At 32.0% G+C, this 14,939-nt stretch overlaps 2 protein-coding genes across 2 annotated transcripts; both read right to left on the reverse strand.

Moving 5' to 3' along the window:
• Positions 1–2,490: 2,490 nt before the first annotated feature.
• On the reverse strand, positions 2,491–3,160 carry LOC145957861 (uncharacterized). Its single transcript, XM_083074284.1, has 2 exons — positions 2,957–3,160; positions 2,491–2,895 (listed from the first exon to the last, which is right to left on the reverse strand). Exons 1-2 carry the CDS (start codon positions 3,158–3,160, stop codon positions 2,491–2,493), a joined length of 609 nt encoding a protein of 202 aa, XP_082930410.1.
• A 3,128-nt stretch (positions 3,161–6,288) lies between these two features.
• LOC109819082 (1-deoxy-D-xylulose-5-phosphate synthase 2, chloroplastic) lies at positions 6,289–12,298 on the reverse strand. Its single transcript, XM_020384669.3, has 10 exons — positions 12,110–12,298; positions 11,718–11,879; positions 11,423–11,587; positions 11,043–11,193; positions 8,564–8,835; positions 8,193–8,466; positions 7,609–7,916; positions 7,203–7,484; positions 6,834–7,118; positions 6,289–6,720 (listed from the first exon to the last, which is right to left on the reverse strand). Exons 1-10 carry the CDS (start codon positions 12,197–12,199, stop codon positions 6,574–6,576), a joined length of 2,136 nt encoding a protein of 711 aa, XP_020240258.1. The 5' UTR covers positions 12,200–12,298; the 3' UTR covers positions 6,289–6,573.
• Between the last annotated feature and the right edge of the window lie 2,641 nt (positions 12,299–14,939).

Below are 14,939 nucleotides of genomic sequence, written 5' to 3' on the forward strand. Positions count from 1 at the left end.
GTGAGCCCGTACAAGGAACGATTTAGCCTGCAAACTTGTCCCGATTTAGTGGAGGGTAAACCAGAAGGAAGATGCATGTATACTTCCTCATTGAGATCACCATGCAAAAATGCATGATTGATGTCCAACTGTTTGAGAAACTAGTTATGAATTACAGTCAATGAGAGAAGAAGGAGAACTGTAGCTAACTTAGCAACCGGTGAAAATGTGTCAATAAAGTCAAGCCCCTCAAGTTGTGTGTATCCTTTGGCTACTAAGCGAGCTTTGTATCGTTCAATTGATCCATCAGCATTGTGTTTTATCTTGTAAATCCATTTGCAACCAATTGTTGTTTTGTTGGGTGGTAAAGAGGTGATAGTCCAGGTATTATTGGCTTCTAGGGTAGTGATCTCATCTTTCATAGCTTTAATCCAACAGTCATGCTTAGAAGCTTCAACAAAAGAGTTAGGCTCGGTGGTAGTAGAAATAGACAAAATGAAATGACGAAAAGATGAAGATAAGTGAGCATAAGAAGTGAAAGACTCTAAGGGATAGTGAATACCTGGAGAAGATGGTGATCCAGTTGATGTAAGTGTCACATGAAAATCTCAAAGATAGGAAGGTGGATGATGTGAACAAGTAGACCGACGAGGAGTAGGGGTTGAATGAGCAGATTCGGGTGAAGAAATAGAAGGAGGAGACTGAGAAGTGGGAGGTGCAAGATTATGAAGATTGAATTCAGAAAACATGTGGTCATTTGTGAAAGGTAGAGGGAGAGATGGAGTAAGTGATGTAGGTTGAGCAATATGATCAACGTAAGGAAAATGGCCTTCATAAAATATAACATTTCAAGAAACCTCAATGTTACGAGTGTGAAGATTGAAGGTGAGATAGCCTTTGGTGTGGGGTTTGAATCCAATAAAAACATAAGGGTGAGCCCTAGGATCCAATTTCTTACGGTGGACTTTAATAGTACTAACATAACAAAGGCATCCAAAAACACGAAGGGTGGTAACGTCGCATGGTTTGCCATATAAGTTTTCAAAAGGGGAAATATGTTATAACAAAAGGTGTGGGAATGCAGTTGATGATGTATATAGCATGCATGAGTGCAAAACACCAAAAGGAAAGGAGAATAGTAGATTGAAAAAGGAGTGCACGGGTAACATTTAAAAGGTATTGATGTTTACGTTCAACAATTCCATTTTGCTCAGGAGTTTCAATGCATGTGGTTTGGTGAATAATTCCTTTGGATTCAAAATATTTATTCATGGAAAATTCAACCCCATTATCAGTTCTTATAACTTTGACTTGAGTTTCAAATTGGTTTTCAACATAAGCAATGAAATTGGTTACACAGTTACGCACCTCTATAACGATGTCCATGTAAAGATATTTTTGAACAAGGACCCCAGATATCAATGTGAAGTAAGTCGAAAGATTTAGATGCATGAGAATGACTCAAAGGGAATAGGAGTTTCTTTTGCTTAGCATAATGACAGGTGTTAGGCGTAATATTGTTTCATAGAATGTAATTTTTCATATGGCAAGTGACCCATGTGAAAATGCCACAAATCTATGGATTGGATGCTACATTTAGGATTGCAGACAGTAGAACATATCGAAGGTTGAATGGCAACAATGGTCATGATGTAGAGTCCAACATTTACATCAACTGTACCAATCTTCTCTTTGGTTTTCAAATCCTGAATAATACAAGACGTGGAGCAAAAAGTGAGTTGCACATCAAGAGAAGAAACCAACTTAGAAATGGAAATTAAATTGAATTTAAAATCTGGTATAAATAGCACATCGAATAAGTAGAAAGTATCAGTGAACTTTACTAGACTGGAATGGGTGGCGAGTACTTGTTGGCTTGTGGGTAGCTTGACGACAATAGGATTAATGGAACGATACGAAAAGAAATGTGAAAAGGAAGAAGATATATGATCAGTAGCTCCAGAGTCAATGACCCAAGAGGTGAGATTGTATGTGCTGACAGAGGTAGAAAAAAAAGTACTTGGGGATGGTGAGGGTTGTGTGGAACATGAAGAAACAGAACCAACATGATTTATATGTGAAGAAGGTGAAGCTGAGCTACTATTGGTTGAGTGTTGTATTAAACCCATCAAGATTTGATATTGTTGAGGAGTGAAGCGATAATCTTGGTTTGGAATAGCTTGTTGTTGATCAAGATCACTAGCTTTACATTCACCAGTCACCGTGTTGTTCACAATGGAAGTCTTGCTAGTCGGGGATTTGTAACCTGGAGGAAACCCATGTTTACGGTAGCATACATCTATAGTGTGTCCATTTCTCCCACAGTGAGTACAAATTTTACCAGACCGATTAGAGGCACCACAATTGCTTTTATTGTCATGGTTAGAAGGAAAACCATGTTTACGATAACAAAGATTCTCCATGTGTCCTGATTTACCATAGTGGGTACATTTGAAAGATGAAACGATTGCATTGATTGAAGTAGTTTTTGAAACCGTATTGGCAATAAAATTAGACCCCCAAAAGTTGGCGTTCCTGTTGAGCAACATAGGAGAAAATCTTAGAAATTGGAGGAATGGGGTCCATGAGAAGAACATGAGATCTGACATTGCTATATTGTTCATTTAATCCACGTAAAAGTTGCATGGCTTGATCTTCTCGCTTCTTTTGAGCAATGGTGGGTAAAACATTGCAAGAACATTTGTGGGTACATGAACATGTAGGATCTGGCCTGAAATTTTCCAATTCGTCCCAAATAATCCTAAGTTTTGTGAAGAACTCAGTGACAAAAAGGTCTCCTTGCTGAAGGGAAGAAGTTTCATACTGCAAATCTGAAATATGAAGGAGGTCACCTTGAGAGTACCTTGATTTAAGATCATTCCAAATCTCATCAGCTTTGTCCATCCAAAGTATACTCTGAATGTAAAAGCCAAGAGACAACCATATTATTACATCGACGTCATGCGGAATAAGTAACATTAGATTTAGGCGGTTGTGGAGCATTCCCGTCCATAAATTCCATCTTGTTTTTGGCACTAAGAGTAGTAAGCATGGATCTACTCCATGAATGATAATTGCTTGAATCAAGAACAAGTGATACAAGCATAGTGGCAGGATCCTCGCCAGGATGAAGATAGAGGAAACTGTGAAAAGGGGGTGTTAAATGAGTTTCGTCCTCCATAGCAATAAGAAGGAAAGAAATGAGATGAATGTGTAGCAAAGCTCTTCAATGGAAGAGCTTTGATACCATAACAAAATTCCACATGAGGGAGTAAAGGAGAATAAAAGGTGATGTGTAAAAATTGATCAACAACTCATTTTCGTAATGCTAAGAAAATGATGGTATTTGTACAATTGGGTGCAGCAAAAAGGAAGAAAGAGAAAAGGTACAAAGAGAATCTGAAAATAACATAATGAAATAACAAATGAGAAAGTGGCGTGAACGAAAAACGTGACGTGTGTACAGCTGTTAAGAACAAAGAACTTGGAATATGAAAAAATAGTAAGAAAAGTTGATGAGCAAAAGATAAGGTATATACTCTTCCATTTCTTCCCGTGGTATCAACTTCCACAAACTCATAACACTCTGCTTTAGCACATGCAATACTGTTCATGCTTTGTTTCTTATTATTTGTTCTCTCATTTGCTTTTATTTATAAGGACTTTTAATTACTCTTGTGTGAGTGAGAGAGATAAAGAACACGAGAAAATAGAGAAGAAAAAGTAAGTACTAGTTTTTTCAATGCATATACAAGGAATATAGGAAAGTGTGATAACTAATTATTTGGTTTTGGGTGGAGGTAGAGAGAAGAGAAAGATGATAGGAAGGTCAATTAAAAACTATAAGACTTATTATAAACATATTAAATATATGTGGAGATATTTATTTATTTATTTACTGAGAAGAATTTTAATTGAAAAGCTACAAGGCTTATTGGATCAGAGTTTTATAATTGACAAATTTTGATCTGAGTAGATTTTTTTAATGTAACATGAATACTTATTCCATCAAGTCAAATTTCAAAATTTAAAAAAACAAGTATTTATATTTATGTCAATTAAAAATAATTCAATGTTTATGCAATACCGAATGATGTTGAGATCTAAGGTCCAGAGTTATTATACTTAGACCAGGCGAAGCCTTCTAGATGTTGGAGAATCTTACATACTAATATAAAAATGCTAGTATAATGCCTTCCAAATAAATAAAACAAAATTTACTAGGATTTCAAAAAGAAGGTAAGATGTTTTTCTCTTTCATTTTATATCCATCTTAATCTTGTGTTTATGAAGCATGGATGAAACACTTGGCTGCTTTATGGTTTGTCAAATCATTTTTGTTTTCATGTAGAAGCTTTACAAGGTTGGTTATTAACTTATTTGTTTATTCTCTCTGCAATAATTTAGTGAATATATATGTTGGTATTGGTGTTCCATGAGACCATGGCTTATTGATACTTTGTACAACTTCATTGCATATAGATGACTTGTTAGAGTAAATCATGGTCTACTTTCATTATTATATTTTGGATTGTTTTGTTCTTATTTTATTTTCTATTATTATGAACTGTTAATGGTTATTAATGTTGCACTAAATGTTGTGGATTGTTAGGAAATAAACACTTGTGTAATTGATACTTCAATTATTTCAAGAAAACATAAAAGAGATAAAGAAAAGGAAGAAGAAGAACTTGAGCAAGCAATATGCATTGTTGTTAGTGTTGTTACTATGCTTTTGAGTGTAATGGCTTGGTATCATGACATGTTCTTTGTTTAGGAACCAACCTAAAATTGTGAATTAGAAAGACGTAGTTTCCTCAATCATATATTTAAGAGATAGATAAGGATTGCATTGAACAAATAAGATTTAATAAAAGGATATTTTTTAAGCTTTGTAGAATTTACAAGAGAACAATTAGTAAGAACAAGATATGTCCCTACAACTAATCTTTAGGTAATATATATGTGACATAAAACATACGATAGTTCTTCTATTCTTCAATTCACATTGACTAGTGTTTATAGGATCACTTGAGATTTCCTTTGATAGTAGAGATCTTGTTCTACTTCCCATTCATACTTCATTAAATGCACTATAAAAATCTTTAGGTAAAATAAACGGTATGTCTTCATTAACATTTTTGATCATGATGAGAGAAAAGCCTCATTGTCAAACCCTTAACTAAATAAGGTTATTATTATTCTACCCTGTTAAATAACTTTTTTTTTTTAACATTCCTCTTTATTATTCTTTCTCTGTACTATACCTCCATAAAATTGCTATTTTTTCTATTAGAGATTGTACTAATACATCAGAAAAACAATTTTTTCATGGACAAAGGAACTTTGAAAAAATATAAGGATATGGCATGGGAATTTTGAATAAAGGGATGTCTAATCAAAAGCAATGGCAGCGATGGAGGCGAAGACAACCACGACAACAATGACGAGTACTAAAAACAGTGTCAGAAAAAGAAGAAAACAAAAAACGAGGGCAAACTAGAGGACAAAAGGCAATCTCCATGAATAGTGGGTCCACCTAGTAATAAAAATCTTAAGGTATCTGTACTGGCTTTGATACCATAATGAGGAAAGAAAAATAAAGACATGTGACTAAACCCATGTGTTTTAAAACACATACAAGAGGTTTATTTATGTAGGATAAATACATTAAATTTCTATAATGAGAAAATATTTGTTTCCATTAAAAAAGAATCTTATTTTCAAAGGACAATATATTCTAACATGTTATAAGTCGTCATGTGTTTCTAATTAAGTGAAAAAAATAAGAAAGTATAATACATTGTCATTCTCCATAAGCTAAAATGAACTGTTGTACCTTAACTTTTGGAGAAGTTAAATGAAAAAAAAAACACAATAAAAATTAAGTGTATATATTGATTTATCTAATGTCAAAACTTTAATTTATGTTGCCTCTTTATTTTCTTCTCTTATAAATACTTATGAAATGGTTGATTCAAACAAAACATAAGTAGGATCTAACTTTTCATTTGCTAAAAAATTGACTCGTTATTTAATTTATTATTTGTACTCAAGATATTCCTAGTCTAGAGCTAGAGATTAATCTCTCAGCATAGGAAGATGTATTGTAGAGATGACATCTCCTAACAAGTATTCTTTCATATCCACACACTTAAAATCAAACCTGTAATTAATTTATCATCAAATTTAGATCCTTATGACAAATGTGAAGGAAATATCGCTTATTGGGCAATCGTGATTTTGCTTATAGTAATCGTCACAAATCCTCATTACAGAGAGTGGTGTACATTATTTTTGCTTATATCATTGGGCAATCGTGATTTCCGATGCATTATGTAGTGAAATAATTACAATAAAATAATTAACATAGATACAATATAATGCCTTGATAGATTCCTTGAGTTCTTAGAATAAATTCATCTCTTTATTCACTTATGATTCTTGCGCCTAACGATCCAAAATATGTGAACTCCAACAATTTGTTGTGTTGTTATTTACAGATTCCTTTGAAGCACAATGGCTGAAGGAGTCCTCTAAGTATTAGATGTATCATTTAGGTCCCAAATTAGGATCATTATTCTAATTGTGTTTTTATTTGAACCGAAGAGCTTCTTTTGGCTTTTCAAGAAGAGACAGTATAGTGGCGACAATGTTATTTGATGAAAGCCCTGCTTCTTCTATCTGAGTTTGGGGTGATCCATGCTCGATATACCTATCAGGAAGCGTCATGGCTCTCCACTGCAAGAAAAGTTCAAAGGGGTGTTACTTAGAAGTGCACAAAAAAAGGGACGCATCTGAAAATGAAATCATGGAGAGAGTGACTTCTCCTATCTCCAAAGGGAAAGGTTTACCTTTAGAGGTCCATCTAGGATACCAGATAAGCTCAAGAATTGTGAAACATGTGATCCAAAACCTCCAATGGAACCCTCTTCCACTGTGATGAGCATTTCATGCTCTTTGGCTAGTAGCCTAATGAGATCAGTATCCAAAGGTTTGCAAAACCTGGCATCAGCAACTGTCACATAAATGTCTAGTTCTTTAAGAATTTCTGAGGCTTGGAGGCATTGTTGAACTACAGAACCATATCCCAAAATAGCAACTCTGCTGCCTTCTGTCAGAATTCTTCCTTTCCCTATCTGCATAACCAAAACAATTTATATTTAGTGGCTTAACTATTGAGCATTGAGTTCATGAAATATTTGTTAGTTACTAATTCTGACCTCAAGCGGGGTTCCTTTATTATTGAGTGGAAGAGTAGCTCCAATTCCATTTCCCCTTGGAAATCTAAAGCAACTTGGTCTATCATCTATAGCTGCTGCGGTTGCAACCATGTGCATGAGTTCAGCTTCATCAGAGGGAGCCATGACCACCATGTTGGGGAGGCAAGCCATGTAAGTGATGTCAAATGCTCCACAATGTGTTGGTCCATCAGCTCCAACCAAACCAGCTCTATCCATAGCAAATCGGACAGGTAGTTTTTGAAGATCAACATCATGGACCACCTTCATACCCAAAATAGATCATAGTGATGAGAATGTTTTACTTTATCACAGGTAATTAATTACATAAATAACAAATCACTGATTAGTTAGTTTGAACTATTTTCATTTGAAGATATTGGCCAACCTGATCATATCCACGTTGCAAGAATGATGAATAAATGGCACAAAATGGCTTGAGACCTTCAGCAGCTAAACCAGCAGCAAATGTGACAGCATGTTGTTCAGCTATCCCCACATCGAAACATCGTTCGGGAAACTTTTTCTGGAAATAATTGAGGCCAGTACCACCACCCATTGCTGCGTGAATGCCCACTATCTTCTTGTCTAATTCAGCTTCCTTTATCAAAGACTCAGCAAAGTACTGTGTGTATGAAAGCGTAGGGGATTTTGCCTTAAACTGGTGCCCTGATTTTGGATCAAACTTGACAACCCCTGAAAATGTGAGAAAGTACTAGCGTGTTTAGATTCAGGTTAGATCATCCTAAATAACATTGGTATTTCAGGTAATCATTCACATGTTTGGTCTCACGTTGAGACATTAAATTTGGGTACACAATTAATTTTGAGTTGAAACAACTTGAGAAGATAAAAACTTTAATTCAAATCAATTTTAATCAGTCAATTTTGTAAAACTAATTTCATTAAAATTAAATTTTGAATTGCTGATCATGATTTTGTTGAGATATGAAAGAAATGTTCCTTTCTCACCATGCATTTTATCCGCTGCTATTTCTGCAGGAGGGTATCCCTTCCCTTTTTCTGTGACAACATGAATCAAAACTGGACCCGGGGCAGGCATTGCTTTGACTTTCTCAAAGATGGTGACCAGATCTTCGATGCTATGACCATCGACAGGACCTATGTAGTATAAGCCAAGCTCCTCAAAAAAAGTAGAACCTGAAGCACTGATCATGCCTCTTGCATACTCATCTACTTTTGCAGCAACCTGGTGTGTTTGTTCTCCTAATTGTTTTGTGATGCTCTTCATTTAGCAGATAAGATTATAGTCAAATACAAGCTTATGCCAGAAACCATGATGTTAACTACTAATAATAATACAATAAGTTTGAGAGGCTTACCTTTGCAGCTTCTCTAAGTTTGCGGAATTGGGTACTTGCTTGAATTTTGCTCAAAGCACTACTGAGAGCTCCAACGGGAGTTGCAGGGCCATCAAGTGTGGCAGTTGGTAAAGAGACTTGCTTGTTGTCATTAAGTATAACTATCATGTTAGTATCAAGGAACCCTGCGTTGTTCATTGCCTCGTAAGCTTGTCCTGCTGTCAAAGCTCCATCTCCAATCACTGAAATTATGTTGTTGTTCTTTCCCAACAGATCACGTGCAACAGCCATGCCTAACAATATTCACAATTGTTGTTCAATCAGTGAAATATATCATACATGCGTGTAAAGTTCAATCGATCCACTTCGACAAAGACAAGAACACCTGATATTGGAGCATGTCTAATGTCTAAGGCTAATTAACATAACAAAAATCTAGATTAAGTATAATATATATATATATATATATACAGGGAGCATATCAAGTGAGAGAAAATTTATTATGAGAGATGAGAGGGTTAAAATATAACCCTTAAATTAATTTCCTCTCACTTGATTAAACTCCAAATTTTCTCGCACTTGATTAATCTAAGGATTATATTTTAACACTTTCATCTCTCATAATAAATTCTCTCTCACTTGATATGTTCCCTATATATATATATATATATATATATATATATATATATATATATATATATATATATATATATATTTGTGTGAGAGAGAGAGAGGAAAAGAGAAAAAATCAAATTATTTCAAAATTAATTATTGGTAAAAGTTACTTCACTCAATAATTTATGGTATATGTTAAATCTTAAGAATTCAATAGTTAAATAAAAAGGTTTTTATGTACAAGTCAATTTTTTTTTTTTAAATTTAAAAATCATACATACTTTGTTATATAAATTCAACTCAAAGTATAAAATATTTTTATAATTATCCGTAAATTTGAATTACTGCAACAAATTATCAAGTAATTCTCAAATTATTAAAAATTTGTAAACTTAATCTATCTATTAAAAACTTTTAATTTAACTATTTTATCGTTGAAATTTAACATATAATATGAGTTATTGAATGGAGTAATTTTATCAAAAGTTACTCTTAAAGTAAAGTGATCCCCTTATTTATCGATCTATCTATTTATATAAAAGGGTGTTTAAATCGAAATTAATTTAAAGAACAAATCGCAAATCCATCCAGAAAGTCAAAATCAATGCAAAATCGTAAATTAGCAATTTGATTTGGTTCTTAAATTTTTAAAATCGTATGATTTGACTAAGTATTCAAATTGGAATGTGAAACTATTCCAAACCAAATTAAACTCCACTTATTAGTAAATATATATATTTTTTTCAAATACACAGTGAATATATGCAAAATTAACAGATAACATAAAATGTGTTTTATAAAATTGTATATTGCTAAAAAGTATTTTCTCTCAAAATATACGTTATAATATTTAAAAGGAATTTAAATTTTTTTAAGCTATTAAACTGAATTTAGAATGAAAAATTAAAAATTATGTATCATATTTGAAAAAATATTTTTTTCAAAATGAAAAACTATATATATGAAAAAAAATTAGTATGATAACTAAAATTATATTAAAGAAATATTTTTACTAAAATAATAAAATAAGAATTGTTGTTAAATATATTAAGTGGTCAAAATATTATATTATTTACATATTTTTAATTTTATATTTTAGGTACCATTTTTAACAAATACCATAATATCATATATTTTTAATTAATTTTTAAATAACAAATTTTAAAATCGTAAAAATTAAATTAAACCAAATCAATCCACAAAAAATTAATTTAATTTGATTCAAATTTTATAATTTATTTAAATCAGATTAAACTAAATTGCACTTATTTTTTTATTTGAATAATTTTGATGACAAAAAATTACACTAGATATACTCGTTATATATATATATATATATATATATATATATATATATATATATATATATATATATATATATATATATATATATTCATCTTTAAAATTGTTAAGTTTTACAATTTTAATATGATAATAATTTTTTAACGATGAATTATTTTTTAAAAAAATTAAAACAACTAATAATTTTTTATAAAATAATTCTCAACAAAAATTAAAAATATGTCATAAGTCTTGTAATATTTATAAATAAATTAATATTTTAAATTTATTTATAATAAAAGCAACATATAAATATTTAGTTAAGAACAAATCTCAATGTTTAACTTGCATAAATAAAAAAAATCAAGTTGTGTGAAAGTGATGCACAAATTTTGTTGTAAAAGTGTCTGAAAAAAAATATAATTTTTAACATTGACGCAATAGATAATTGTTAACCGCGTAACCAAAACATGAAAACTATCGTGTCAGATGCGGATGTAAAATGTTTGACACGTTGACAAGCGAACAGAGCTGTAGATTTGTCCCTGTTCTTATATATTTGATGAAACATGTATTGGTCTTGAAATATAATTAAGAAACTCACCAAGACCAGCAGATATGCTTGTTGAACTGTGCCCTGCCCCAAAAGCATCATGAACACTCTCATCCCTTTTAGGAAATCCTGCTAACCCTGAAGTCTTTCTGATGGTGTGCATCCTTGACCTTCTTCCTGTCAGAATCTTGTGTGGGTATGCCTGCAATTTGGTCACTTCTTAGACCCTCCTCTTACACATGGCAAAGGAATAACACTTAATAACAAAGAAAATTTGTATGAAGGGAAGCAAAAATCTAAAATTTTAATTTTGTTACATGAGCAAAATTCTCTAAATGAATACAGTTTACCCTATTTTACCCCCCCCCCCCTTTTTTTCCTATTTAATTTTCTATTGGAAAACAAGAGCAGAAAATAGGAATAAAGATTACCTGATGGCCAACATCCCATATAATCTTGTCTTCAGGGGTGTCAAAAACATGATGCAAAGCCACTGTTAACTCCACCACTCCCAAACTTGAGCTGAGATGCCCTCCTGTGTTTGACACACTGTGTACAATATCTGCCCTCAGCTCTGCTGCAAGTTGCTCAAGATCCTGACAAATACATGCATACTTTTACAAACAAACCAACAAAAGTCTTAAGAAAAAAAAAAACGGTTTTGGCAGCCACAGACAAGAAATTATCTATGACATGACCCTTAACAGTTGAGTGCCAGTTTTAGACCTGTGTAGTTAGATTCTTCATGTGAATTGGGTGATTGATTGTGTCCAACAATGGTGTTGCTGGTTTCTCTGATGAGAATTTGATCTTCCACCCATCTTTCTCTTTCCTTATAATAGTCCTCTCACCATCACCTGAGCCACTTGCTGAAGCTCTCACACAGAACTGACACAGACACAATCACACATAAGCCATAATTGCACCATAAGTGAAAAAATCATGGTCATTTTTTGCTAACGAAAGGAACAAGAGTGACCCCTTATGGGACCAAAAGAGTAACAAAAAGGAAATGAGAAACAAAACCCCAGTATCATGTTCAAAGAGATGGTGTTTGGCCTTGTTATATGGTAAGATCAAAAGGGGTTGCTACATATATGTACATGTGATTCACCAACCTTGTTTATGCAGCCATGGTTTGGACTTGGAACCAAGTGTTTGTGGCATGGATACACAGAAGGCTTAACCAAGGTGCCACAGAAGGCCATGGCTATTCAAATCAGTGAGAGAAAGAGATGGAGAAAGATGTTTTTAGACCAAACCAAGAAACCAGATATGAACCAGAGCTACCTGACTTGCGTTTAAACTCTAGTGTGGAACTCTCATATATAAGGAGTGGAATGCATAAAAAACAAAAACATGGCTGAAGAATTTTATTTTTTATTTCGTGGTTTATTGGTTCTAGATGTCTAGTATACTACTCTTGTTTCTTTGTTTATTATTATTAGACCTGGTCGTTGTCTGAAATTTGCTGTTTAAGTATGATTCTTTTAAATTTCAAATAATCCAGCTTTGTCTATGAGAGTGTCAAAGTTTCAAATCCCCACATCGTAATTATGGAATAATATGTTGTGGAAGGAAGAAAAATACTTGCGGTCTTGGTGTTTCCTGGCAGTTAAAATTAATTTTATTAATGTACAAAAATTAACGACAAAACTAATATATTTAGCAAAATAAAACAAATTCAAAATAAGATTAAATAAAAAATTATATTAGAGAAAACAAATTATTTTAACTTTATTGTTGTTGTTATTGTTTGTTTTATTTTATTTTGATGTATTTGGAGCAGTTGACTTTTTCTAAGTCTAAGTTGGCGTTAAAAAAAAATGAAGAAAAATCTAATTGTACAATAAATCTAGACAGAGTTACTTATTCAATTTTCATCTCTTTCAACAATATCAGGTCTTTTCTTTTTCAGAAAATTAATCTCATTAATTAATTAATGCGTTGATATATTTTGATACAGAACTTTAAAAAAATTAAGAACCGTTTAATCATAATATTAATTTGTAAAAAGGTTCAGTGAACCCTGTAAATTAATTAGTGTCTTTAATTTACATAAATTAATTAGTGACTTCTTTTCCAGATTCAGTAACATTCCACCAAAGATAAAGAAAAAAAAGCATTTATTTATATATATTTTAATTGTTTTATGTTTACAGAAAGACGGTTTCAGCTTTCTGATAAAAATGTGTTGATTAATGTAAAACAAAGTCAATCTAGCGGAAATTCCGCCGTCAAAGTTATTTTATATTTAATATTTAAAACTTTTCGAGTATATATAAACAGAGAGGTACATACGTATGAATTATTTTATATTTAATCCTTAAAATTTTTCGTATTTAATCACTTAAATGATTAAAAAAAATTATAATAATATATAAAAAAATTAGTTATTTATATAATTATGTGAATATACCATTATTAAAATTAAATTTTATATAATTATTTCTTTACAAATCTAATTTTCTTACAAATATAGAATAAGTAATTAAGAATGTAAAAAAATATGTGCATACGTATGTATATGTATGTGTATGTATATGTGTTTACGTGTGTGAGAAAGACAAAATATTTTAAACTATTCTTATAATTTATATATTAAAAACATGTTTCACGAACTAATTTATATTATTTAAATTTTTATAAAAATATTAATCTTCATTTTATTTGTTTAGGACATATCATTAAAATAAAAAATATTTAATTTTAGAGTTAAGAATTCATGATGATGAAACGTAATATAATATTATCTTAAATATGTTTTTAATCTTTGTAAATACATGTGTTCTTATTTAGTTATTTTTGTCATTATAAGATATATATATATATATATATATATATATATATATATATATATACATTTCTCTAGTTCAAAATTATTGTTTTAATCTCATTTATCATTAGACCATTTTTAACTACTTAGGTGTTCGCTATAGAAGGTTGTGACACCATTTAGCCCACATACTAACATAAGTGTATAAAATAATAAAAATGGAAAAGTGTTTGAAGATATACTTTAATGAATAAACAAAGGTTCATGAAGGACTGATATTTTTTTTACCTTCACGTTCTCTGAAGCTCTTGTGCTTTGAAGAGAATGCATCTACAAAGTAAGGAGAAGAGATCATCAGAGAGGAGATGGAGGCTTAGATTTGATACGTTTCATCACTTCAGATAAGGGGGAGTGAGAACACTCATATCTGGGAATTGAGTGTATGCATGAAGGGTAGAGGGATTGTCCCCAATCCCATAAGTATTGTGTTTGATGAAATTTTGTGTGCATTTGATGTAGTTTGTCAAGTAGATTTCGAATATGAATTTTATTTGGTGATTCGATTCTTCTAAGGTAATTAATTAAGTGCTCTATAGAAAGGGGTTAGAACCCTAATGAAAAAGAATTGATGAATTTTAGGGGTAAGTGTCGTAGATGTTTAATTGGATGAATTCGCATTGAACAGTGAATTTTTTGGACTAAAATGAGTTTTGGTTGTTTAGCTTTTCATATGATCGTTCATCATGATGTTTGTATGAGATTATTGTTTCGATGATGGTGTGCTTGGGTGTTGGATCACACACGACGCTGGGTTCGGGTGCTCGACACTAAGCGTGCCTTCATACATGAAGGCACTACCTAGACATGCTGGCGCTAGGCATGAAAATGTCAATGCCAGGTGTGAGGTGACCAGGATTAGGGATGGCAACGAGACGGGTCGGGTATGGGTTTCATGATACCCGTCCCCGTTCCCGCGACTCAAACCCATCCTCGTACCCGTACCCGTCGGGTATGTAATTTCTGTCCCCATCCTCGTCCCCGTCGGGTATTGGGTATACCTGTACCCGTACCCGTAAAAAATTATTCATTATTTTTTACAAGAAAGTACATAATATTTTTAAATTATTTTTTCATTATATTATTAATTATAATTAAATTGTTTTTCTATCTCA

The sequence above is a fragment of the Cajanus cajan genome, chromosome 5 (genome assembly GCF_000230855.2).
Source record: "Cajanus cajan strain Asha chromosome 5, NIPB_CcT2T_4, whole genome shotgun sequence".
NCBI classification, from domain to species: domain Eukaryota; kingdom Viridiplantae; phylum Streptophyta; class Magnoliopsida; order Fabales; family Fabaceae; genus Cajanus; species Cajanus cajan.